Source organism: Oxyura jamaicensis, chromosome 15 (assembly GCF_011077185.1).
Source record: "Oxyura jamaicensis isolate SHBP4307 breed ruddy duck chromosome 15, BPBGC_Ojam_1.0, whole genome shotgun sequence".
In the NCBI taxonomy this organism is placed as follows: domain Eukaryota; kingdom Metazoa; phylum Chordata; class Aves; order Anseriformes; family Anatidae; genus Oxyura; species Oxyura jamaicensis.
In genome coordinates, this window is record NC_048907.1 from 9,922,977 (window position 1) to 9,948,990 (window position 26,014).

At 41.5% G+C, this 26,014-nt stretch overlaps 1 protein-coding gene across 1 annotated transcript; it reads left to right on the forward strand.

Moving 5' to 3' along the window:
* The first annotated feature begins 337 nt into the window (after nt 1-337).
* On the forward strand, nt 338-25,534 carry PPM1F (protein phosphatase, Mg2+/Mn2+ dependent 1F). The gene is made up of 7 exons (XM_035340299.1): nt 338-561; nt 8,979-9,109; nt 12,744-12,943; nt 13,591-13,779; nt 14,630-14,773; nt 15,725-15,818; nt 16,872-25,534. Exons 1-7 carry the CDS (start codon nt 386-388, stop codon nt 17,243-17,245), a joined length of 1,308 nt encoding a protein of 435 aa, XP_035196190.1. The 5' UTR covers nt 338-385; the 3' UTR covers nt 17,246-25,534.
* Nucleotides 25,535-26,014: the final 480 nt, after the last annotated feature.

Sequence of the window (26,014 nt, forward strand, 5' to 3'; positions counted from 1 at the left end):
CAGGAGCCGAGGGCAGAGGTGAGGCAGCGCTCCCGGCTGGCTGGGGGTTTGGCATGCAGGGCTTCCTCACTGCTTGCCTGGGACATTCCGGCTTGAGGCGAAGGCAGTCCCGTGTGGCATACTGGCGTGTGCGGTGCCGGAGCTGGGGGTGCGTGTGTGGGGAACGGTTCCCGGCCGCAGTTTGAGGCGGTAACGGCAGCACCCCCGCCCCCCCCCCCCCAAGGGCCTGATGCCCCGCTGGGTCCTAGCGCCCCCGCGCCCCCGCCCCGTCCGGCCACGTGCCCGCGTGGCCCCTCCCCTCCGCGAGCCCCCGCCCCGTCCCCGCTTAAAGGAGCCGTCGCGGCGCCCTTTTCCCCCTCCCGCCGCCCCTCAGCGCGGCGCCGCCATGGCGCTGGGAGCGGAGGCGGCCGCGGCTCCCCTCGGCGCCTTCCTGCGGGACTTCCCCGCTCCGCTGGGCCCGGGGGAGCCGCCGCCGTGGGGAGCGGCGGGGAGCGGCGCCCTGAGCCGGGCCGAGGTGCCGGGGGCGCTGGCCGAGCTGGCGAGGAGCCTCCTGGGCGGCAGGTGAGGGCCGGGACCCGGCGGGAGGTCGGGGCGGGAGGGCTCCGGGCCCCGGGGGGCTCCCCCCGGCCGCGGGCCCGGCCCTGCGCCGCTCCTGCCCGGCGGGGTCCCGGAGCGCCCGGCGGAGAGGCGGCGGGAAGCCTGCGGGAAGCCTCGGGAGGGGCTCGGGGGGCTGCGCTGGGGGCCGAGGCGGTTAGAGGGACTTGGTGAGGAGGTGAGGCTCGTCTTCGGTCTCCAGCTCTACGCTCTGGTGGCTTCGTGGACGCTCAGGAGTTTTCCTTGTTGTTGAAGGTGCAGGTGGTCTTGCAGTTCCTAAATTGCCTTAAAAAAATCAAATCGCTTCAGTGCATGTAGATGCTCCAGGCATAACATTAATTACACGGTGTGCCTAGACCTAAAGATGAGAAATGCGTTAAAAAGTGCGTTTTTAGGTTGTAAAGCCCAGGTGAGCCGTGTGTTACTCGTGCTCTGACTGAAGTGCTCCCAAACAAACTGCAGCCGTTACGTTCCTCAAGGAGCCTGCACACGCGTCGTGTGCCGGACTTCGCAGCTCTCAGGAGCTAGAGAGGTTCTGGGCCAGCGCTTCAAAGAACGGTGATGCCAGGCGCGAACAAACACATGGCAACCCACCCGCCACGTGGAGCAAGGCAGCTCTTTAAAGTTACTTCAGAGGAAGGTATGAGGCTGTGGAGGTACAGGATAGATTCTTCAGTCTGTAGGGATTTTTATAATAGCATTTATGAGTTACCTGCCTATAATATTGCATTGTTCTCTAGCATGCATGTTAACAAGTTAACATTGTTTTCGTAATGCTTTCATCTCACCTGTCACTTCTGGTGTTTACCCAGAAAGGGGCCGGCCCTGTCAGAAGCTGCATTTCTCACATACCTGCCCTGCAGCCAGTTCTGATTAGACAGTCTGCTTTGTGGGGCTTCTGAATTCCCGGGCTGGAAAAAAATAAAATGCAAACAAAGGGGAAGGCAGCAAAAGAAAGCAACCCAGAGTAAAAATGCAAAAATCTTATTTATGCTTCTTTTCACAAACTGGACTTGGAAAACAGCAGTGCATCAGGTTAGTGTTTTTACTTATTTTCTTGGCTGCCAGTAGGCAAAACAGAGAATCAGCCATTTGTGCAGCTATGCGCTTGGCCATAGTACAGCATGCATGAGGTGTCAAATGTAGGCATCCCAACAGGCTTGCAGCTCAGTTCTGGACTCCCAGTGCAGACAGAGCTTGTCTTACAATCTCAGAAAGCCTGAGGTGTCCTCCTGGGCTGGCGAAGTTCTCACCCATGGAGGAAGAGCCTGGTAGAGACCAAGGCCAAGACAGGAATGTAGTGATTTGGAAGTGCAGGCCTTCTTCTCATAATTCACGTAACTAAGGACCAAAACTGAAGTCTGTGACTTTGTGAGAAACTGCCAGATGTTAACTCAAATGCAGCTTAAGGCTAAATAAACTTTGCAGTTAATCTGACTCCCCCAAGTCTTTGATAAAAGATAGGTGAGGGAATGTAAACAAATAGGAGAAAGAAGTTTGCTTAAAGTTTTAAGGAAAAAGAAAAAAGGGGATGGAAGCCTTAGGAGGCATTTAAATGTTTGTGTAAAAGTAGTTAACAATGCGCAGGTATTGCCAGATTAGGAAGCAAGGTCCAAAGAGGTCACTGTAGCATAGATCCAGGGATGTGCTGTTGCAGGCTATCATGGTAATGTCCCTAGCACGCACGGATGGCAGCTCAGTGGAAAATATGCATGCTCAAATATTCAACATCAATATAGCCAGGTCTCTCACGCTGCAGGTGCTGTTAGGTGTACCTTGCTGACTTCTTGCATTGAAGCTTGGTACGTGATAATTAGTAATGATGAAGGATTCTTCTATAGATCCAAGTGCTACTGGGAGCTGAGTTTGGTGCATTGGTGCATTTCTGCGTTGTCAGATACTTCGGTCACACCCACCCGGGTGTGTGGAGTGTGCCTTGAGCGGCCCCAGCTAATAACAGTCCGGCAATATCCTTAGCTCCTGAGACAGCATGGTGATGGTTAGCTCATCTTCTTGTTGCTTGAAGGCATAAACCTTTGTGTCTTTACAAGGAGAAACATTCTTCCTCTGCCACTGATCAGGATTGTATTTGAGAAGAGAATGGAGTAAGGAAGAACATTTGTTGTGTCCAACAACAGGTTGCTGAGCGCTGTTGTTGCTCTGAGGCTGCACGCGTCACTTTGGTGGAAGGAGTTGGATGTGCCCAGCTAACCCCTTGGATGTCTTTACGAATCTAAAATGAGTTATTTTAACTGCTTCTGCAAATGTAGCTAGCACTCCAAGACAGCCACTTCTGCTTCCTCACGGCCTGGGTTAAATTGCTAATACAATGAAGCTTTGCAGATGCTTCTACTTTGAATAATTAACTTAAATCAGTGGAACTGCCTGCCTTGTGCAGAATTAAATACTTGCATAAAACTCTGAAGAACTGGGGCAGGCTTAAGTAATCTTGCTTTGCAGAATTTTAATTAACACACTCTTGGATAAGAGCTGTGTTTTACAACAATAACGTGAGTGAAAAGTCCATTAGTTATTTCCAAAACTTTAGAAATTAACCTGAAATTTTACGAACTCTTACTGAAACAGAACACAAGGTGAAATCAGAGATCCAATACAGAAGTCTCTTCTTTGCCTTGATAGGAGCTGAAACTTGTAAGACCATCCTGTCACATAGCCAAAGAACAATGTGAAATTCCAGCAGGCTTCCTGTTTGAGGAGACTTTTCTACAATAACAGTTGTGAGCTCTGGCTTCCTGTTATGACCCCTCCCAAATGAATGTTTCATCTCTTCGTTGCCTCAGCATCCTGTTTTGTGTCTTTGTGTTTCACACTGTAATGCTTGCACCCAAGGTGTTGCCCTGGTGTCTTTATTTCAGCATTTCCCTGCTTGTAGAATAGTTAATTCTGTAGTTCTGATGGTTTTTTTATGTGATGTTTGCGTCAAGTGTGAATGGGAGAAGATTTACATTGCCTCTGGTTTACCCACTCTCTTCTAAAAATTCCCTTTAGTGCCATCCTCTCCAGAAACCACTAATAACCCAGCTACCATGACCTCTGCTTTTAAAAAATCACCTAAAACTTTCTTCTTTACTCTTATTTTTAGCACTTAGCGTTATGTTACTGTGATGCAGCAATACTTCTCCTTGCTAGGAACATGTTTACAGTGTCAGTGATCGATTTGTTTCAGGAAGGCGAATTTCATCTGTGAATGTCTCCAGACAAACTTTCTGCTTTTTGTGGGACCAGTCGTGCTTGGTAGAGGAAGGGTACGTGCATCAGCCTTCCTGAAAGAGAAGGCCATTCCTGCCAGAGTTCTCATTAGCTTATGATTAATCATGTGAGAATTGGAAACCTCGATAAAGTTAATGCACAAGAAGAATGTAGCACTTTTGCTGTTTACTAGTTAATTTAGTCAATGATTAACAAATTGGCTCTGGTAATTTTGGGTGATGGTCAAAACCAGCTTGATTTCTGTTGCAGCTGGTTTGCCCACTGCTGCTTCAGAAGCTCCTGTCGAGCTGTATGTCATCCTGCCAGAAGAGACGTGGAGCTCATGCTGGATGTGTGTATGCATAATAACATTTTTGGCAGTCCTGCCCTGCCTCCAGCAGTACATAGAGGCTGGACAAACTGTTAATTTAGAGCCCAGTAAGTTGGTTTTCAGAATAGAGTTCTTAATTCAAAACTGCCAAGGAGATTTCCCTGTTAGAAGATACTCTCAGTAGTAATTTTGAGTAAATAAATGAATAAATACCTTGCCTTCAAAAAGAAAGTATGTGTATAGGGAAGCCTGCGATGTAATAGAGAAAAAAAACTTGAGTAAATGCTGAAGAAAACAAGATCAAATCTGTGATGATGAGGAAACTTTTTGGTGACTTGTTGGTGTTTAAATCAATTTATTTGGCTCTGCTTGAAAAAGTGAAATCATCTTTCCCTTGAACTTGCAGATTTTGCTTATTGCACATGCATTTTTATTATATTTGTTTGTTTTTATTTTAATTCCATCAGTGTTCATCTACTAAAGACCTGGTGTCATTATCACAAGAAATGACTTCCCATTCATTTTGGGATTTCAGATGTTCTCTCCTCGACAGGAGACAAGATTTTTATACATACATATATGTATGTATGTATATATCCCGATAAATAATCTCAGGGAGAGACACAATAGTAGCGGGGGGGGGAAACCAGTGAATACAAGCAGCTTTTGTTTGTGAGGGAACTTGTGACCTGGTATTATTTCAGCATCGTGAGAGGCTTGACAGAGAACTGCTAGCATCTGCAGACCTGCGTTAAAACAGCTTTGCTGATGTGGCTGCCGTGTTCTGCAAACACACACTGACTCCACAGTGATGAGCTTTTGCTTTAGTGGCAAAGCTGTAGTGTATCTGCTCTTCTGGTGTTGCAGACCCTGTGTAGCAAATGGGAGCAGAAATAAATCTGCACTCCTGCTACGGCTGACTTCAGCTAGCAGCGTTTGCTAGCAGATGCAGCATCTCTTGGTTGCACAGCCTGTACGTACATACTTCTCTCTATGTCTGTGTGTATATAGATTATATATAATGCATACTCTGAAAGGGAGAGAAAATTGTACAATGGTTCTGTGGCAGCACTTTAATATCTTGAAAGAATGTCATGCAACTTTTTTTTTTTTTTTCTTTGAGAGGTGGCAAGCGATCATCCAACGTAGGCAGCAGTCGGTAATCTCTTGTGCTCGTCCTTGCACACAGACTTCCTGGCTTTGCCATGGAAGAGCGTGTGTTAGGGAGCGTTAATTATTTTCCTTCCAAGAAAAGTAAATAATTCAGCAGGCTTTGTGTAAACGTGGGGTGTTTGGTAGGTTCTCGTGGGGCTTCGTACCACCCTCTGCCAGGTTACACAGAGCTTGCTCCTCTGCTGGAAGTGCTGAAGAGCAGCTGTTTGAAGTCTGCCGCCTGTTGCAGTACTCCCTGCTTCCTCAAAGCTGCCGCAAGCTGTTGGCACAGCACAACAGAAAGCCTGTTGTGTTTTCAAGCCTTTGAAAGAAGCGCAGCCATAGTTGAGGCTCTGGGTGAGGTGGAGGAGCCTGACCCCTTGAAAATGCAGCTGTGTCCTGCATACTACTGAACGGGCTTGCTTACGTTGGTGGGGCCGAATGGAACTGGTTGCAACGCTCACTGCAGGTGTTCTGGGGTATTTGAAGACCCAAATGAAGTCATCTGACTAGGGTTTCTGGTTCCTGAAGAAACCCGTGTGCATTGTCTTTTATTTCCGAAGGACAATACGTATATGGGTCAGTGACAGTTGCTCTTTTCATGTGACATAAAATACAGAACTAAATTGTGTTGCAGTAGAGAAACAAAGTGAACAAGAAGAAAAGTGCACTTCTGTAACTCATGCCAAGTTGAGGCTATGCAAAATGTCATAATTGCTTTCTGCTTCCGCGTGTAACTTTATTTTGGCCCAAAGTTATGGATATGAACAGAAGCTTTGCAAACCTTCACATAGTTCCTTTTAACAGAACAGTATGTGTCCAGTCGTCCAGAATCTTTCAAGGAGGAGGATGGCATATAAATCTGTGTTATTTATTAGCAGAAGCATGACTTTACTCTTTAACTTAATGCTTTTATCTGTACTCCAGTCTTTAAAATGAGGCTTATACTTTACCATGGAGTAGCTGGAGGATATGAACTCTCTGCCCCAGCCACTGGTGTTCTGACTTAGCTGGTGTTGAAGCTACAGTGCCTCATCTCCACTGTTACAACATGTATTATTTTTCTTTTAAATATTTGCTGTGGTCAAAACACACCCTTTTTGTTAACACAGAAATAGCCTGTAGCAAAGAAATTCTGAGGCTGTTTACTGCCAGCCTGTGTGGGCTGAGGCTAAGTAGTTAGCATGGCATGTGTCATAGAAATGGGGCTGACATGTTTCTTCTGGGACTCTTGCAGGAGAAGGTAACTTCCTTTCCATGAAACACACCCCGCCAGCTTCCCTCTTCCTCCCAACACGGGTGTTTTCCCACTTAGGAAGCAGTTACAGTATTTCTTCTGATTCATGAAAATTAAGTTATGCTTGCCCCAGCCCGTCAGCAGGGAGTCTTGGGCTTCTTGGGCTAGAGTCATGTTTTTCAAACTTCTATTTTACCTCGTGTCAGTCTGTCAGAACCAGCTGCCCACTGTTCAAAATCCCAGTAAGCAGCCATTTTCCTTCCTTGTTTGCATTTGTAAAACTTTAAAGGAGGATAGAGAGGAAATGCATAGGAAGCAAAGCTGAATGAAGCGTATCAGTACTGAGGAATCTTGGATTTCCTTCTTAGGAACTGGGTGGCAACTGAACAAAGTTGAAGGATGTGACCTAGTAACTTGTAAACCTTTTCCTAGTTACAAGCTTCCTGTAAGTAGAGGTTTATGTGGGACTTGTGAATTATGGCATTTAGCACAATGCCTCTTGTTTAAGGTTCTTTCTAGGGACCTGGTTCAGCAAACTGGGGCTTTGTAAAGGAAAAGCCTATGAAGTGGCAATCAGTTCTGGGGCCGAACTGGAAACCAAGGCTAGATTTCAATTTCTTCTCCCATAGAGCAGAAGAGATCTGTAGGTGGCTGAAGCTGTGGCTTTCTGCGCGTTTAAATGCATAGCTGCTTCTCTTCATACTTCTGGAGCTGCAGCCTGCCTTCACTAATGCTTCTGACTTACAGCAGCAGCATCTGTGCATCTGATTGCGTTTGTGTGGCTTGTATTCTCATACTCATCTCTTTTCCACCTATACTAGGGAAAACAGGAAGGAGGACTTTGTTAGCCATCTCCATTTCAGATGTATTTCTTGCCTGACCTTTTAAAAGATTGTCTGTTGGTGTCATGGTGATCGTATTGCGTTGTTACTTTTAAGTAGGAAGGGAACTGACTGCTAAATGCATTAGTCTTTAAAGAAAAAAGTCAAATAATGCCAATTTCTGCTTTCCTGTGATGATATGACTGCAGCTAGCACTGAAAGGACCACAGTCACATTGCCATCTATTTGAAGTGCTGAAATGACTCATTAAAGTAGGCCATCACCACTGCCGAATGCGGAGCACAAAACACGCTTCTGTTAGCTGCCTGCTGACTAACACAATACTTTTTGTTTGCTGCCACAGGAGGTACTCGTACGTGGCTCTGAGGATATGACAAGGCCTCTCTTTCAGAAGCACAATGGTAAAATGCATTTCAGATTGTTGTCACTGGGATCTGGCGGCTCGCAGTCTTCCCCTCCTCTCTTCTGTGCACACAAAATCGGTTACCTTTGTTCAACCTCTTCAGAGACCATTTGCCTCCACCGTTTTTTACTCTCTAGCCTGCCAGTTTTATGCAGGAATTTTTAAATGTTTCCCTACAAAACAGCTTGTCCTTGACTCGCTGCAGGTGCCTTAATGCGTTATTTGCTTTGGTTGCATAAATTGGTGCCTTGTGGGCATCAAACACTCCATGAACAACAGATAAAATTCTTTTTATGGTTGTCCACGCTTATTCTTCATTGTGCTCGTAGAAAATGCCTGGAATGTGTGTCGCATACTGTAATTGTTAGTGCCTGCCATGGGAATATAGCGAATATAAAAGACTCATTTTCAGTAGTCCCACTTTAAAGTTGGATGGAGTTTATTTTCTCACAGATCAGAAGCACTGTAACAAGCGTGTGTTTTGATAAAGCAGATAGCTTGTGTAAAACACTGAGTAAAAAGGAGAGTTTGTAGGTTGTGTAGTGTTACTGTCTTCTAGAAGCTCACCTGAAAGCTTCAGTTGAATATCAGGTCTTGGAGTCTCTTCTTAGCCTAGTCCCCAGTGCCAGCCCTTTGTGCTTTCTTCCCAGGTGATTTCTTTGGAGAACTTCCAGTCAGGAGAAACTGAGCGTGACGGGTTTCTGGGTTAGTACTGAGCGTGGCTTTTCTTGTGGAGGGAAGGGAATTGCAGTCCTAAGTAAACATTTCGGAGAGGCATGTGTGCCACAGTGCAGAGATCTCTGCACTGACTGTGGTGAGACAGCTGGCTGCAAGTGAGCTGTGTTCTGGAGTGATTAGAAAGAAAATGTTGCATTCAGAGACTGGACCTGGAGGTAACCATTCCCATCGGAGAGCTGAACATACATACCATCTGTGGCTGAAGTGGGAGGCAACAGTTTGAAAACGTGATTCATGCACTTCTCTGCATTCTTGAGAAAGCACTTGTCTAACTGAAGATCGCACTGAACATTTGTATGAATAAATATCAAACATATGGATTCTTCTACGAGTTTACCAATAAAGTTGGAATTGTCGATTGTGTATAATGCTTTCTAATTCTGGGCTGAGGTCAGCAGTCATAAACAGTGAGGTTGTAGCTCAATTTAAGCTAATGGTATTTTGTCTTTCCCTTCCTTTTCTTACCAGCAGAGGTTTTTCACCACTTCTTGCGGCATCATTGATCCATGCTGCAGTTGATGAAGTTCTCCGAACAGACTTGACTGAATTTAAGAAGCAAAGTGTGGAAACGGAGGGAGAAGGAGATGAGGAAAGGTTCACCTGTAAGTATACTTTTTCCTTCTGTGGTTTTCCCAGAGGCTGTCTGTTGGAAGACTTCAGTGTTTTGAAATGTTTCCCAGAACATTTGGTTAGGCTATGTTGCAAACAGTAGCGAATAGAACTTTATTTGCTCCTGCTGGGTATCTGTGGAATAAAAGGTAGCTGTGCAAACATGGTGTCAGGAGCCACAGACTGATTATGTGGGTTGGTTTTCTGGAAAGGGAAGAGTGTTTCTCTTCCCAAAAATAATTAATGACTGAGTATGTCCACAGTGCTTCCTGAACTGAACTAGTTAAGAACTTTTATTTTCCTCAATGAACTACTGGAACTTGCAACTGAAGTTGATAACCTCTCATATTTTCTAAGTGCCCCGTCTCCTCTGGTAGACTGACTTTAACTAGTTATACATATACATTGATGTTGGCATCATCACAGTTGCTATTGAGCAGCCACAGTAACACCTTAAATTCATCCATGTACTCCACGTTGCCTTTGTCTGTTCTTGGAAACCAGATTTTGGGCCCTCCAGAACCTGAATATCTTAAAACTAAAGGTCTTTTTTTGACAAGTTTCTCAGGTCTCTGTGTTTTATCAATTATTCCCTCTCCTCTCCCTGCCCTCTCTTATGAAGATGGGATTATGAAGAATTTGAATCATGTATCTTTTACCTGATGCTTGCATTTTCTCCTATCTGACTAAATCAGGGAGTGAACAGACCGTGGTGATTGAGTACTGGGTCTGAGCCTTCTCTAACAGATGGTCATATTGCATTTACATGCTGAAGTGCTTAACATTAGGCTTCACTAAACCTTCAGTCCTAATGACGAGAATGTAAATGGAGCAGGATGCAGTTGAAGATTAAAAAAAATGGAGACGAGGGAGGTCTTTGACAACAAGTCTATCCTGTAAGGGGAAATCCTCATCCTTCCATTGCGCCGGGATGACTTTGAGGGAATTCAGTGTGCCACAGAGGATGCATCTCCAAGAAGAGCTCTGGTAATGGCCAGGACACAACACTTTTGAGAAGCCTACTTCATAAAGTAACAAACCTGAAATGGGGTGGGAAAACACAAGTAAATATTGCAGCACCCTGAATATTTCTTCCCTTGCCTAATGTTGTAGCCTTTTTATGTCTGGAGAGATTTAGTGAGTTTCCAGCACTGCGCATGAGAAGAGTTAGCTTCGCATCAACTCGGCTGGGGTCTAAACAACATACACTGTCTCTCTGCCTCCTGAGATTCCCAAGGGGAGATTCTCAGGGGGAGTGGGGTTGGGCTGGAGGCAGGGGATCTGCTGCCCCCCAGGGGGGCTGGACCCTCAGCATGCCTGACTGCGACCCACTTGTATGTTCTCCAAGCCTTCAGAGATTCTCCTGGGTGCCTCTTGTAATCACTTTGAGGTTAGTCTCACTGGTATCTGTGCTCTGTGTTCTACGTGTTGGTCTGTGAGCGGTTGCCCCAACTTCAGTCCTAAGCTAACCTGGAGAGGATGCTGCTTGAGATGAGGAGTGGACAAAATAAGAGCTTTGTGCAACTAGATCGTTGCAATTGTTAGAAAATAAAAAGGTATGGGCAGCAGTGCTAGAGCATGACTTTGGGCAGGGGAAACTAAAGGACATTGAAGTATTGTTCTTCCATAAACAGAGGTTCTATATTGTGGTTGCAGGAACAACCATAAAGCACAGTAAGATCTTCCCTTCTCAAAAGTGATACACAACTATCTTCTTTACTTTTTCCTTACATCAGGGGGAGTTGCGTCTTATTGTATTGTCACTGTGTGCTTCAGTAGTGTGTTTGGTACTACACAACCTATATAGGAAAATATGGAATGACATATTGAAACCCACATGTGATAATTCTGTAGTTTTTCAGCACAAATATTTCACAGAGCAGCTGGCAACTGGTCATCAGAGCATCCTGCGCTCTGTTGAGCCTTGTTATTGACTCCCATGTAATTATATTTATGTGAACTGCAGCAGTAATACGTTATTGCACACGTGAACTGGTGTGCATTTGTACAGCTAGGAAGAAAGATGTTCCTTGTGCTACAGCATGCTATGGACTCTCTTCCTGCATTGCAATAACTCTGGCAAAAAGCGTTCTTGGAATGAAAGAGAAGTGGCTATATACAAGTAAGGTATGTATGTGTAGCTGTATGAATACTACTGTTTGTGGTGCACCGCAGAAAAATTTCTGGCATTAAGGTACTAAAGTCTATGTCAAATTTCACAAGCTTGATATTTAAACAGCAATATATGTTAGAATCTTCTGGTCAGTATTAGTATATACCTGTAAGTGTCTTGACTAATAGCTGTAGACAAGGCTGTTTAGGGTGCTGTCCTATTGAATTATATTTGTATATGGGATGACTTAATATTTAAAAGTTTTTATATCTTGCCAGCTCGTATTTGTATATTGAACAAATCAAAAGTAATTTTGGATAACATTTCATGACTGCTAATCAAAGGTCTGTGCTAAAGCTTTCAATTCTCCAGGCCCAGAGATGCATCTGAAGATGCCCATCCGGCATTGCTGAGGAAAGGAAATGCTTGAGAGCTAGAAGTTACAAAATAAATTCTGAGGAAGCTTTAATGCTAGCAGTGTTAGTAGGAGTAAGGATAAAACAGAAATAGAAAAGATAGTTTATGCACTGCAGTTCTTCAGGCAATGCTTTAGTGGCCAGCATATTATTTTTGCTGTATAGGTGATCTTTTCAATGTTTTTTGGAGTTAGTTGATTTAGCATTGAGGCGGGGTTCATAAATAATAGAACTTCAAATTATTATCTATTCTGAGAGATGCTATGTTGCAAAGCTAGACACAATGCCAAAAACCAAATCATTCAGTCTGATGAACAATAAGTTTGGATTAATTGATCTTTTGGATCTATCCAGAAAAGGATTTGAGTGTCTGGCTAGAGCTTTTCACACTATGCTCAGTAGGCCTTTATGGTTCTGCTCTGTCATGACAAAGCAGGAAATTTGCAGAGAGGTTCTTCTGTCTTTCTGTTCTTCTTCTAGCTTTTACAGTCCTGTGTGTTTAAAAAGATAAAGACAACAGCTTAAAATTTGATTCTATTCTGTTCAACTATGAGTTGAGCTATTGACCTCAATAAAATATATTCTCAGACTTCCTTGATGTTTCAGTGGAAGTGGTTCAATAGGACATAGCCTGACCCAAAGCCTGGCTAATATTTTGTCAGCCCTTGTGTCAAAGAGAACAGCAATCTGTTGAGTTGGAATTTCTGCCCACTTGATCTTTTTTTTTTTTTGTAGGGATGTACTCCTACCACTATACCTTATGCATTTTACTTACATAATAATCACATTTATGTCTAGCTCACCAGACTGATTTTTGGATCCATGTTATGATTGTTTTTGATGTAGATACCTATTAGATGAGCCTCTTTTTGAAAGACAACCAGTAAGTACAAGAAGCTTTTCTTGTCCTTAATGGTACCCTGTTCTCCATTATTGCCACTTTCTTTCCACATGGTTCTCAGGAGCCTGTTTTAATTATTGCAGAGTTTGTAGAGGCAGAGTGCTGGATATGGGTACGCAGCTGTAAGGAGAGAAACTTGAAGGAAAGATGGGGTAAATGATGAGTCACAACTTACTGTTTTGTCTTTGTGCTGTCAGTGCTGGATGGAGAGTCACTGCAGCGCTGCTTCTTTAACAAGCTTCGGGATGTCTGCTTTGAATGGCAGAAGCAGTTGCCACCGCTGAGACCACTGAAGCGGTTCCTGCTTGTTTCCATCCATGCCATCCGTAACATTCGACGGAAAATGGAGGACCGACATGTTTTGCTCCCGGAGTTCAATCAGCTCTTTGGTTTATCAGTAAGTCTTGGACAAAACTGGGGAGGTCAATTTGTGAGCTTTTCAACGTTCCTATAAACAGGGTGATCTAGTGCTGGGTGATCTGGGAAATGGTAAGAATTTGTAGCCACAACGTATATATCTTGTCTGCTGGAGCTAGTGCTTACGGACTCCTTTTGCTAGGGGCTAACTAGTACCCTGAAAAAGAAACATCTTAGGACATTGGATTTCATGTTGTAAGTGATGTAGGGAGATGGGAAGTTACCTATTGCTATGTTGCTGGAGTTGTAATATTCTTGTGACTCAGGTAACTGATAGGTTTTAACTAAAAAAAAAAAAAAAAAAGACTGGCAACGGCACAGCAGTTGAACAAGGACAAGTGCCAATGAATGAAGTGGCAGTGGAACTACATAACTAAGTGCCTGCTGTTTCAATTCCAAAATATTCAAAGATATTAAATGACAAACAACAAAGAAAAATAATGCCCCTGTAAATTACCCATTTTATCCATTTAGCACATGGGTAAACTGATTTAAATTGCCTTTACCTATGCAACATCATATGGCAGAAAGCTCAGAATAGAGAACCTTTGCTTGCTTGCTGGTACTGCTTTAGGAACTATTTTATTTTTAACACTTGTATTTCTTCTCCCTCCTTCCCCACAAAAGGATGACATCGATCGCGCTTACTTTGCGGTATTTGACGGCCATGGTGGAGTGGATGCTGCCAATTATTCAGCAACCCATTTACATGTAAATGTTGGGCTACATGAAGAGATTGTTAAGAATCCAGCAAAGGCCTTGAAATGCGCTTTCCAGAAGACAGATGAAATGTTTCTTTTCAAAGCCAAAAGAGAGGTGAGTGGGTAGAGATTAATTCCGTTGTATTCAAATAACAGCAAGAACTGTTGGACAACACAGTATTATCCAGAAAATTCTGGCAGTATAGCTTCTTTGAATTGCTGACTTCTTTATGAAATTATGCTATGTGAAAAGGTTTTATTTTAATCAAGTTATTTCTTTCTTTGAGGAAAAGCAAAATGACAGTGCTTGCAAGTTTGAGATGAGGGATTGAAAAGAAGTGTTAGTGGTTTAAGTGCTCCTGACATACCAATTATTTGAGAGCACTGCTGCCTCTTTGCCAGAATTAGTCTCTAGGTGTTCTGTTGTCCTACTCCATACCTGGAAAAAAGGTTTCTGTTTTTCTGATAGTGTGGTTGCCATCTTCCTCTTTTTTCATAACTTCAATATCACAAGTGGCAGCAAGATGTAAATGTATTCCACAGTTATAAAAATTATCTAGAACAGACTCTTCAGTTCTTCAGTATTATCCATCTGCTTTGAATCAAGGTGGTATGATGAATATTCTTTCTCCAAATCTGTACAATGGAAGGATGGTTTATAGTAACAGTAATTGTAACAGTATTGTAACAGTGCTTGTAATGTGAACTCTTTAGTTATCTTTTGTTCAGCAGTAACTGATCAGTCTGGGAACTAAGAGCAGAGAGGGAACAACGTAACAGTCAGTACCAGCTATCTGTGTGCTAGAATAAATAGTTTATTTCAGATCTGTCTGATATCTTGTACCTTTTTCAGGTACTTGAGTTATGATCACAGGACAACTGTACTGCATTTCAGTTTAAGTTTGTAATTTTGCCAACAAGCAGAGCTTGTTGAATATTCACCTAACACCTGCTTTCTTCTGCAGAGGCTGCGGAGTGGTACAACAGGTGTATCTGCATTGATTGTAGGGAACAAGCTACACATAGCATGGCTAGGGGACTCGCAGGTAATGCTTGTCCAGCAAGGAAATGCCGTGACGTTAATGGAACCTCACAAACCAGAGAGAGAAGTAAGTCTGTGTGTGGGTGTGTGTTGTCAGAATATCTCTTGAGCAGGCTCAATTCCAAAAGGTTTCAAATGTTTTGTGCTTTACATATTTCTGTGTAGTGTGGTAGGATTTACAGAATGACTTTTTTTTTTCATCTACTCCTGTGTTTTGAAAAGCTGTTTCCTACCAAGTACTAATGGTACTGGCAGGCTTGACTTCAGTTCCTACTCAGACTGTCTTCAAAATTTGTAGTAATTAGAAAACTTTCACAGGATTCTTTTGTTTGTAACTGCCTGTTATAAATGGACTTTGAGATTAATAGCTATTTAAAATGTTAACATAACTAGCACATAAGACTTCCATAACATGCTATACTGTCATCCAAAAGCTAATGATAATCTGCTAGCCTAACCAGCTTAAAGTATATTGCAGTTCCTATATGTTTTAAATAGCCGGGAATTTTATTACACGAAATTTGGTGGGAATTTTGTGAGTTTAGATAGCATTGTGTGACCATCTGCCTTCATAGCATGAATATTTGTAGTAAGTGAAGTAGTTTAAGTAGTATCAATGCAAACACAACACTTAATCGTGACGTAGCCTAGCTGTCCTGTCTTTTATTCCAAACGTGTATATTTACCCAGCTGTATGGGATAGAAGGAAGCGACAGGAAGGGTACTCTTTCATATGGAAAGGAACACGACGATACAGAAACTTAATATTTATGATTTTTTTCTGGACAAGCTGTGACACATTTGGGAAGTAGGTGGATTGTTTCCAGTAATCGTATTAAGTCTGTGTTTCTGAACTAGGTTCTGATATGTGTTTATTTGCTATATTCATGCTATAAATACAGAAGCTAAGGCAGTGCTTGGGTTTGTGTTTTGTCTTTTTTATTTGAATGGTTAACAATAACGTCAGTAAACCACAAGTAGACTCTCAGTATAAAATTTGTATTCTACTGTTTTTCAGGATGAGAGAGCACGTATTGAGGCTCTGGGTGGCTGTGTAACCTATATGGACTGCTGGCGGGTTAATGGTACCTTAGCTGTCTCCAGAGCAATTGGTAAGATTAAACTATCAGAATTAGTACAGTTCAGGTTAAATTTGATCAAAATGCATCATCTGAGACTGTATGACTATAAATAACACTTTGTTCAGCATCAACTGAATAGTAAACCACTCTTACCATCTATCTTGCATGCTAGCCTTGACAGTTCAAATTTTATACTTAGGCTTTTGCTCCTTGGAATGTCTCTGACTCTGTGTTATTCTCCAGTAGCTTAACAAACTTGGAGAATTTCACGTGTAAAAGTGGAGAAAGTAAAAAAAAAAAAAAAAAAAAAAAAGTTAATCTAGCTTTCTTTATATTTGTGTCTAAATGTCTGTTGTGGTTTTTTGATCCACTTTATCTTTCTCCTGACTGCAGCTCTTAAATCAGATTACCACATCCTCCTTCAGATAGCATATATCCATCAACGTAGGGCGCTTCAATTGTAGTATTCCAGAATCTTACTAACCGAGGCTGCTTTGCTGCTCACAGGATAAGGCAAAAAGAGAACAGACCTTGGACAAGTACAGTAGATAACTGTAATATATGACTAGAAGCAAATCAGTAAAAATTTGTATAATACTATTTGGATCAATAGCAACCCATATTTGATTAGTGTCTATGAAACTGATGAACTAAGCACAACAAACAGATTCTTGTGGTGTTTTGCTGTATATCTGGATAGCTAAGGAATAACTTATTTTCATAGCATTCTGAAGGCTGTGCAAGAGGTGTGCTTGTAAAATGAAGACCTGAATATCTCCTTCCACAAATATATTTCAAAGAGAATAAACTTTGAAAGAATTTCCTTCGTTTCCATGCAAAATTAGGAAGACATGAATTAGACTAACTCTTTAGAAATTACTGGATTTAGGTAGGCCCCAAGAGTTCTTAAAGGAAACAAAACCCTTCCATGCTTCTTATTCCATAGCTTTTCACTACCCTGGTCCTGCATCAGGTATCTCTGGAATATGATCTACCTGTCCTTTAGGATGGTGAAAGCAGGTGTGGATGAAGAACTATTTACATTTGAAGTAACAAAGTCTTTGTTTTCATCATTTGTCTTAGGTGATGTGTGCCAGAAACCCTACATCTCTGGTGATGCAGATGGAGATTCGTTTGAGCTGACTGGTTCTGAAGATTACTTGCTCCTAGCCTGTGATGGATTCTTTGATGCTATCAAGCCATATGAGGTTGTAGACTTGGTCCTAGATCATTTAATGCAAACCAAAGGAGTGGGTCTCAAAGCAGCAGAAAGACTGGTGGCTGCTGCAAAGGAAAACGGATCCAATGACAACATCACTGTTCTAGTGGTGTTCTTGAGGGATCCACAGGACATCTTGGCAGACTGTCTCAGAGACACTAAGAGCCTTGGGGCTGGTGATGATGCTCAGGGCTCACCTTTTAATTTCCTCAGCTGTGAGGCAGCAGCCACACAGTGACAAAATCCACCACATTCAAAAAAGTTCAGTTAAGGAACTGCTTTCCACTGAAGAAGCCTCTAATACAGTAGGCAAAACGTGTCAGGAAGAAATGACAAATGGACGAACACTTAACAAAAAGCCAAGACTCCTTTTACTGAGTTCCCATTTGTCTTTTCCTTTTCTTCCCCTCCCTTCAAACACCACTGAGCAGACATGGAGATTTGTACAGCTATTTTGTCACTGGGAGCAGAATTGTAAAGTGTGTCCCAGGGCTGCCGGTCATTTCCCTCTGCCCTGGAGGTGGTAAGAAACATATATATATAAGCTAGTGGGTGAGAATACCCATTTGTGAATTTTGAGTGAAAGTTTAAATTAGTGCTTAAGAAGAATACTATATGTTATATTTAATTGTGATGTTACTTTGGGAATTGGGAGGAGAGAGGCTGTCACTATCAAAGAAAAGCTTGTTACTGTGTGTGTGGTCTGTAGGAATGGGCTTGGTGTGTGAGAGAACTGGGTGACCAGAAGTAGCACACTATTGTGCTGTGTAAGTTGCTTCTGTTTTGTACCAAAGGTGATGTTAAGAGAATGATGTGGCCTCTTTCTTCAGAGACATTTAATTTTGTGTATATGGAGAGGGGAAAATAAAACTGAATGCTCTAGAGAAAGAGCAAGAAAGCTAACTAGAAATATCCCAAGCAAGAATGATTAGAAAATCAGCTGCTTTCAGGGATGCTCTGGTTTGTAAACTGGAATCCAACATTTAACTGCACTGGATTATTTCTCTCTAACAAACACACTTTATTAGCTATCTGGCAACCTGAAAAGAAAGGACTGTTTTACATGAGAGAGATCCTTACAGTGTGTATGCTCTAGCAGTTAAATATGCTCTGTTTCTGCCACTCCTTTTTTTGTGTGTATGCGTACTATAACAAATGAGAATTTTATTTTAATATTAAGTGTTTATTTGTTTACTGAACTTCATGGTTGGAGGAATTTTTTGCAGTGTTACTTTATTTTGTTGTGGTTTTTATTTAAAGTAGAAGTTTAAAGTGGCTGTATCTTTATTACCTGGTTTTAAAAACTGACTACCCTCAAGTGCCTTAAATGTTTCACCCAAGGATTGCTGGCTTCCTGTCATCCTCTGGTGAGCCAACTTGTAGTGTTTTTAAAATGTGACTTTTCTATTTCATTAATATTAATGTGTAATGCACTTAACTCTTTCACTTTTGTGAATGATTTTAGTGGGAACTAGGTTTCAAAAAAACATCTCATTCATTGTTGCCAAGTTTCGTGGCTTATAGTAAAAGCCTCACTATGCTTACTGTGATTTGACCCTGCCACATGCAAGAAGCCCTAGCTAGTTGATCATAAAGTAACAATCTGATTTATCACAATTTTTATTTTAAAAGACATACACTTCCAACCTTCACAAGAAAATTTAATAACACAAACTAGAAACATTTTAGTAAGAGTTTTTGATTAATACATGGTTGATTTGACCATATTTTGTAAATTTTCAGGATCTAAACTTTCTAAGGAGATGTGAATCTAAGGTAAGGACAAAAGAGTCTTAATGAATGTTTATTTGTTTTGCAATTGTTAGATCCATTACATGCTAGAGCCCCTGGCTGTGTTTTATCCTGCTTTGCTAGCCTGGCTAGCAGAACTCAACAAGATCTGAAGGCTCAATGGCAAATGTGTTAGTAATTTCTGCGTCTAAACAAGAAATGTTTTACATCTGGCAGCAAGATTGTATGCCTAATTTAGAAGCACATGGCATTGCAATATGTCAGGCCCGTTGATCACAATGTGTTGAAACATAGTGTTGCTTAGGGAGGTAGAAGAGTTGAGATGACTAAACAAAGGCAAGAACAGCAGTGTGCTTTTGTCCATACTGTCCCTGAACCGTTAGCTGGTGTGGGCAGTGCAGTTACCTGGGTGACTTGAGCCTTTTGCCAGATTATTGTGGGTGATTTTACAGTTTAACACAGCGTCTCTTCTGTGAGCTACCATCTCATTGCATAGCAACCCAGATAATGACTTTGTCGTTTTGCTGAACATTTGCTTTTCCACTGAGAAGGTTGTAACCACTTTTCCATCCTAGGTTTAGCTGTCCTAAAATATGTGGTGAAAGCTTTCTATGAGGGTAACCTGGTAGGGTAGGTGTTAATTTTTGTAGTGAACCTACTTCAGTTAAGGAAGCCTTCAGTCCTGCATAATCCTGATTAATCTCCCATTGCTATGATTTGTAACCCAGATATTCAGAATAGTGCTAAATTCTGATGACCACTAGTGCCTCTTGGTGTCTCGGAAATAGAGTTCTCATTGTTAGTATAGTAAGATTCATACAGGATTGTTTGATTTCACAGCTATCTGAGGTTTTCAGGAGAGGGGGAAGCTATTGTATTCATGAAGGGAGCTATGAAATGTCAGTAAGTTCATAGTATAGTTTAGTTTCTGAAATTTGCCAAGTTTCCTGAAGTAGGGAAGGAACTGAAAAAGTCAAATGCTTTGTAATAGGCCTTTTATTTTAATCTCTTTGGGCATTTTTGCAATACAGAAGAAACAGTCTTTCACTAAAGGCTTACAGCCGTGTGAGAATGCCCTATCAAATTTGGAAATATTTTTTTAAATGGGAGAAAAGTAAAACACCTTTACAAAGCTGCCTGTGGTAATCATTAACTTAATTCTTAATCTCAGAATGCAGAATTTCTCCTCTAAAGCATAGAAGTTGTTTTCGTTCTGAATAACCAAGTACATCATTTCTTTGATCCTTGTGAGCAGGAGTAACCTTTGGAAATGAGTACAGATTTCAGAAGGGATATAAAATATTTCTCCAGTTTTCAGCGACTTCTTACTAGCTTTAAAAAGACTAGTCAGATCTGTAGGAGATGTAACCAGGTTGAAAGTAGCAGTTTGTATCTTACCAGTGGAATAAATAAGTCTTAGCATGTCATCTGCAGTAAAATTTGATTTAATGTACTGTTTGGGGAGGGAGAATTGCTTTTGGAGATACCTTATCTGTTCTTGACAGTCTGATCAAAAACTATAGATTTTTTTTTTTTTTATAACTGAAAAAATACTTCAAAGTTTTGACTTGTAAGTCAGTAAGGAAAGTACGAGAAAGGACACAACTACAGATTTTGGAAGAGAGCTTTCAAAATGTTATTGAAAATCGCAATGGATGGTCTTACCATCCTTGGGTTGGCATGAAAACTCCAATATTTGTTTCCCTTGTGACATTATTATCGCTTTTAGTAGCTAGCAGCTATAATGCATAATCCTGTTAAAAGAAGCCTCACCAGCATGGGTGGCGAGGAGACGGGTAAGAGCTCTAGCAGAAGACTATGAAGTTGAACTAAATATTCCAAAATATGGAATGGTGCTATGTTTAGTATTTTAGTTTATTAATTTGCAGTACTAATCTGCTACGTTAGCTTTTCTTATCACTCCTCTTAAAATTTCCTGGATTTCAGGTGTTGGGTGTTTTTTTTTTTTTTCTTCTGTTGTTTTCCTTCTCTCCCTTGGGTTTCAACAGTATGTAGTTGTGGTGAGAGAATGATCTCATCTCTCCAGGCCTTCCCAGCGTCATCTACAGTATATTAAGACTTGTCTACCAGTGTTCAGTTGACTGATTTGCCTGTCTCCTTGTTGTCTTTCTAATGGGTGTGAGCCTTCATCAAAACCAATGCTTGAGCCTAGTCAAAATGTATGAGGCTGTAGAAGTTAGCAGAAGGATTCAAGACAAATGTTCAATGAAAAAATATTTTCATATTTTACTAGACTTCAGTTGGATGTCTGCTGCTGCACTTTAGCACCCAGCACCAGAAAAATTACGTTTTGAAGAAGCCTGCATCTTTGAAACACAGCATTCTTAAATTCTCACATTGTGCTTGATTGAAAACCAGCTTTAGTCATGCTGCTTAGTGGGTATACAATGTAGTCCTTGTCGTTCTGGGTAATTCATAGTTCTTCCTTTCTTTCCTTCCCTGCTCCACCCCCTCCTGCAAAGAAATATGCCTAAGACAGTAAAGTCTTCAGGGTGTGACATAGATGAGATTACAGTTTTACAGATTGCTTTTGTTTTTGTTATGTGTTTTTTTTTTTAATAATACAGAGGATAGAAAGGCAGGAAAAATTTTAGAACAGAGGGAGATTAAGCAAAATCCACCCTCTAAGTGATGGAGGAGTGAAAGAGAGAGACAGGAGTGCATTTAAGTATTATTAATGCCTATTTTAAAAAGGAAGTGGGCTGGAAAATAGAGCTACAAATGTCAGTTCTTTAGAGTGAAATACCAGTGCTTGGAAGAATTAGAAACACACCCATTAAAAAGGCAGCACTCAGATGCGGTAACTCTGTCTTCAGCCAGGGAAGAAATCACAATAAAAGCATCCTAGGTGACTTACTCTGACCCCTCAGCACCGCCTTGGATGTTAATGCTACTAAATGGATTTTTTTTAAACATCTTTACGTGGAAGGGAGTGCTAAGAGGGAGCATTGGGTATACGCAGTCACTGGTCACTATGCAACTGCTGCCGTGAGCGAATGCCATGAAGTGTGTCAATGAATTGGTGCTGCTGGTAAGCTCTCACGGGATGAGTAATTGGGCACAGAGTAGTTACATCAGAGCTGGCAGTTGAATACTGTTAATCACAGTGATGACTTTAATAGCATTTAATAGACACTTATCTGAATTCAGAGTCAGATGAGATATTGCTCTTTTTATAAGCATTTCCAGTGCTATTAGCTTTCTGTCACGAAAAGCCACTAAAATTTCCATTTTTTGTTGGATGTTGGGAAAAGTGCTTCTCTTGCTTTCTGAATTCTGGAGATAAGTTGGCTGTCTGCATTGGAGAGCCCATTTTCAGCTGATAGCTTAAAGCAGCTGTTTGGGGTTGAAACTTCCCTTCTAGCAGTCCTTTAAAAACAAGCAAAAATGCGCTTCCAGAACAAGTGGCTGAGGAACATAGGTGTTTCTAAATGGCATTGCACAAAAAGCCGTAGCTTTAAGGAAGCAGCAAATACCCTCAATATGTAAAGGAGAGAATCAGTTAATTGAGGTGCTTAAAGCCTAAATTAAGATTGCAGCTCCACTCTTTGTATGATTACTTGGGCTCTCGTGGATGCAGACACCTAATGCATAGCACCAGACGCGGTAATTTCTGTTGTTAGAGTACTGGAGAATCAAGCAAACGCTTTAGGGAGAAGGTGGGGGGAATGTTAGCCACAACAGAGCAGATTGCAGATGATTCATGTGTAATTTATCTCTAGTTCAGCCTGAATTAAATTTCCATACTTAGTTCTCTTACTGTCCCTTTTACAGTTGGGCTTGTGCTGTCAGACTAAATCCTCCTGGGAGGTAATGGTCTGCTCACCTTTTTTGAGGAGCAAACAACTGATGGCTCGAATGTCTTTCAGGAAAGGTTGGAGAAAAAAGTTTTCAAATGAGTGTAAAACTTCCTAATCTATGCAAAGTTGCGTGTTCTCTCTAAAGGCAGGTATAGCATGGTTGCAGTTGTGCTGGAAGGGGATTGGTTTTCTGCCAAGCCCGTCATAACCTGTACAACTGAGAGCACCAAGCCACGAGGCTGGTCCTCCCTGCTTTCCTGACTCCTGCCACTAAAGCAGTCAGCCCTGCTGAGTATTTGTTTTCTAGTGGTGACAGCTCTAAGAGCTAAGCCTGTCATTTTTTTGCATGCGTTTTGTTTGGTTTTAATATATTTAATGGATTTCTCTTTAAAGTTACTTTGATTGATTTCAGTCATGTCAGCTGAAAAGTAATCAAATGGAGGGAGACATGAGGGAGCGAATCTGCACACATATCTGTCATAGACACTTCTTAAAATACCCTAAAATAACGATAGGCTCTTGTCATAACCTTATCTCTACAAATAGAACAGGAAGCCAAAACCTTTTGAGAGAGAATCACTTAAACCTTAATTTTGACGTGACCCGCCAGAGCCGGAGCAGGCATGAGCCCTCCCCGCAAGCTGTTCAGTGCTGCCAGTTAATGTGTTTTCCAAGCTGTGCATGCTGCTGCTGGTGCACACAAAAATAAACAAAAGACAGCTGTGTTGGCAGCACAGAAATTTAGCAAGACGCAGCTTTTGTCAACTAGGAGAGGACAAAATCAATAGGGAAAGAAATGTTTTCAAGCTTCTTGGAATGCAAACAATGGAATAAAAAAAATGCAACATAGAAGAGTTGGCAGTGTGCTGTCAGCTTAAAACCACTGTTTTAAGCAAATAAATTTGGCTGCTTTGTAATGTTTGCTCTGTTTTGTTAACAAACTCCTCTCAGTCAGGGTTTCATGTCTTGTTGATACGTGCTTTTTAGTCTGAAGAGAGAAGATACATTCAGCTCCTTAGAAAGTTAAATTTATGTGGGTTTTGTGACTACTCCAGTTGAGAGGTAATTCTGTAATCATACTCTTAACTATTAACCTGATTACTAATTCTCAGGAGATACTCATATATCAAGTACTGAACTTACAGATGACTAAGTGGTTCTGGATACCCATGCATAAGAACGTCAGTCTTCCCTAATCTAGTTGATCACTTCTTGGTTTGTTAGCATTTGTGTGGCAGTACCTTTCGCACATGAAGGGTTTGTCACCTCGGCAGATGGACCTGGAAGGTTGGATGATCACTCCCTGAAGGAAGTACTTATCCTTTTATCTAAGGAATTATTTTTTGGGTATCTAAGGCTAAAGAGATAATAGCTAGGAAACTAGGGAGGTCTTAGAGGGACCTTCTCAGGACAATTAGATGCTGTGGCTTCTCTTTTCATGTTGTCCTTTCTAACTTTGTTAAAAGGCATTCTGCTTAATACTGGATGATTAATACTACTGTCTTTTTTTTTTTCTTCAGTGTGTTTGAAGGAATGTCATGTTTAGTAGTAGCCAGTTGTTAGTTTTGTTGAGGCTTAAAACTTTACAACTTTTTTTTTTTTGCCAGTATAGCATTTCTTACATCCTCTTCTTAAAGTCAGTCCTGCTCTCTCTCCTCCTCCTTCTCTTCCCAATTTTCTTTTTCTTCTACGTTTTATGGCCTTTTACACTGTCAGCCTCCCTCTCCTACCCCTGCGCCCCCCCCCCCCCCCCCCAAAATAAAATAAAAAAATCACTGCAGTAAACCCTGATGGCTGTTAAGTCGGTTTAGTTGCCTCTGTATAATTTCATCTCTGTTAATTTCATCTGTGTTCATACTGAAGTAGTCTGATCTTTGGAGGCCTACGACACCAAGAGCGTAGAGAGTACCAGGTCAGCTAGGAAGGTAAGAGACTAGAGCAACTGTTCTATTATTGGCATAGCCCAGTATTGGATGGTTAAGAAGAAAATCCTGTTACTTGCATGCTATTACATAGGAGTACTTGAGCTTTGTTCAGGTAAGAGTAGCTCTCACTGTGGATACAGGACTTGAGAAGTATTCTTGTCTCTATTTTCTTGTTCCTGCAGACCGTCTGTGCTTTCAAACATTTGCACTGTTTGCTGGGGGGGCGGGAGGGGGAAGCTTTCCAAGTTTCTTCAGTGCTTCATTTCTCTCTTTCCTGTGCTAGTTGAACAGACAGGCTGCAGCACACCGCGTGGCTAAGCAGCCTCTCAGCCGGTGTACCTCTTCAGTGTCTGCTCTGTGTAACAACTTCAGTCCTTTGCTTGTTTAGTGGTAAGTTAGACTTCTGTAACTACTCCTGCTGACATAAAAATGTGTCCTTATCAGTATTAAAATAGTCTAAGAGCAGAACTGTTGCTTTAGGCACATTTCTTGCCACTGTGTTGGCTGATGAACCTTGAATGAAAGTAAGAATGGCCAGTGACTTTGAAGTAGGAGCTGTTAGCCAAGTGTTGTAGAACTGTAGTCTTTATTTATTTTGTATGTTAATCTGCACTTGTGACTCTGAGCAGAAAAGCTGCAACACAGCAGGTTTTATAAGCTGTGGCTTAACCAGTTTCTAGTATCTTAAAAGTCTTATTTAAACTGACTGGTTCTGAGCACAGCTCAGAAACCTGTTGTCATTGATCATTACATGCTATGCATATTGTATGTTCATTTATATGGATTGTTCTAATAGTGCTTGTGTGTATTATCCTACATCGCCATATTATATATATATATGTATGTATGTATTGCATGAGGTTTAATTTTTTTTGTATCGTCACTTTTGTATTCACACGGTGCCTCATGTATCTATTTGCATATTGCAAGAAATTGTTTTAAAGCAGTGATTGGAAACAAGTGGGGATAAGAATTCTTCACTGTAGGATCTGATGTTTCCGAAGTATTAATAAAGCATAGTGATTTGAAGTGTTGTTTGTTTCTTTTCTTCAATGTATTTATCTTTTTAATCCTTCAAGTTCCTGTATCTGTTGCATTATCTTTGAGGGGGTTCCCTGTCATACTAATGAATGTCACCAAATCCTCCTTTCTTCCATAGGGTCTTTCTGGGAGGAGAGACCAGTGGAAGCGCTGGATGCAAACAATCCTTGGGATTACAGAGCATGCTTACTTGAAAAGATGTTGTTGCTAAAGCCATGTTAGAAATGGCCTGTGTGTCTCTAATTCATTGATCTGAGCTAAGCTTCCTTTCATCCTTCTTACCAGCTACCAACAATAATAATGCAGGGTAAGTTATAGGGTAATGATCAGAAAATCTCTGTTTAAGAAGAGGTGCTGACAATTTGTTTACTTACGTACTTGTTAAAGAAATGGTCTGGAAGCATGTAGGGTTAATTTACGACAGAGCATAGAGAAAGTTTTGAAAAGGATAGTAACTTTCAAAATATA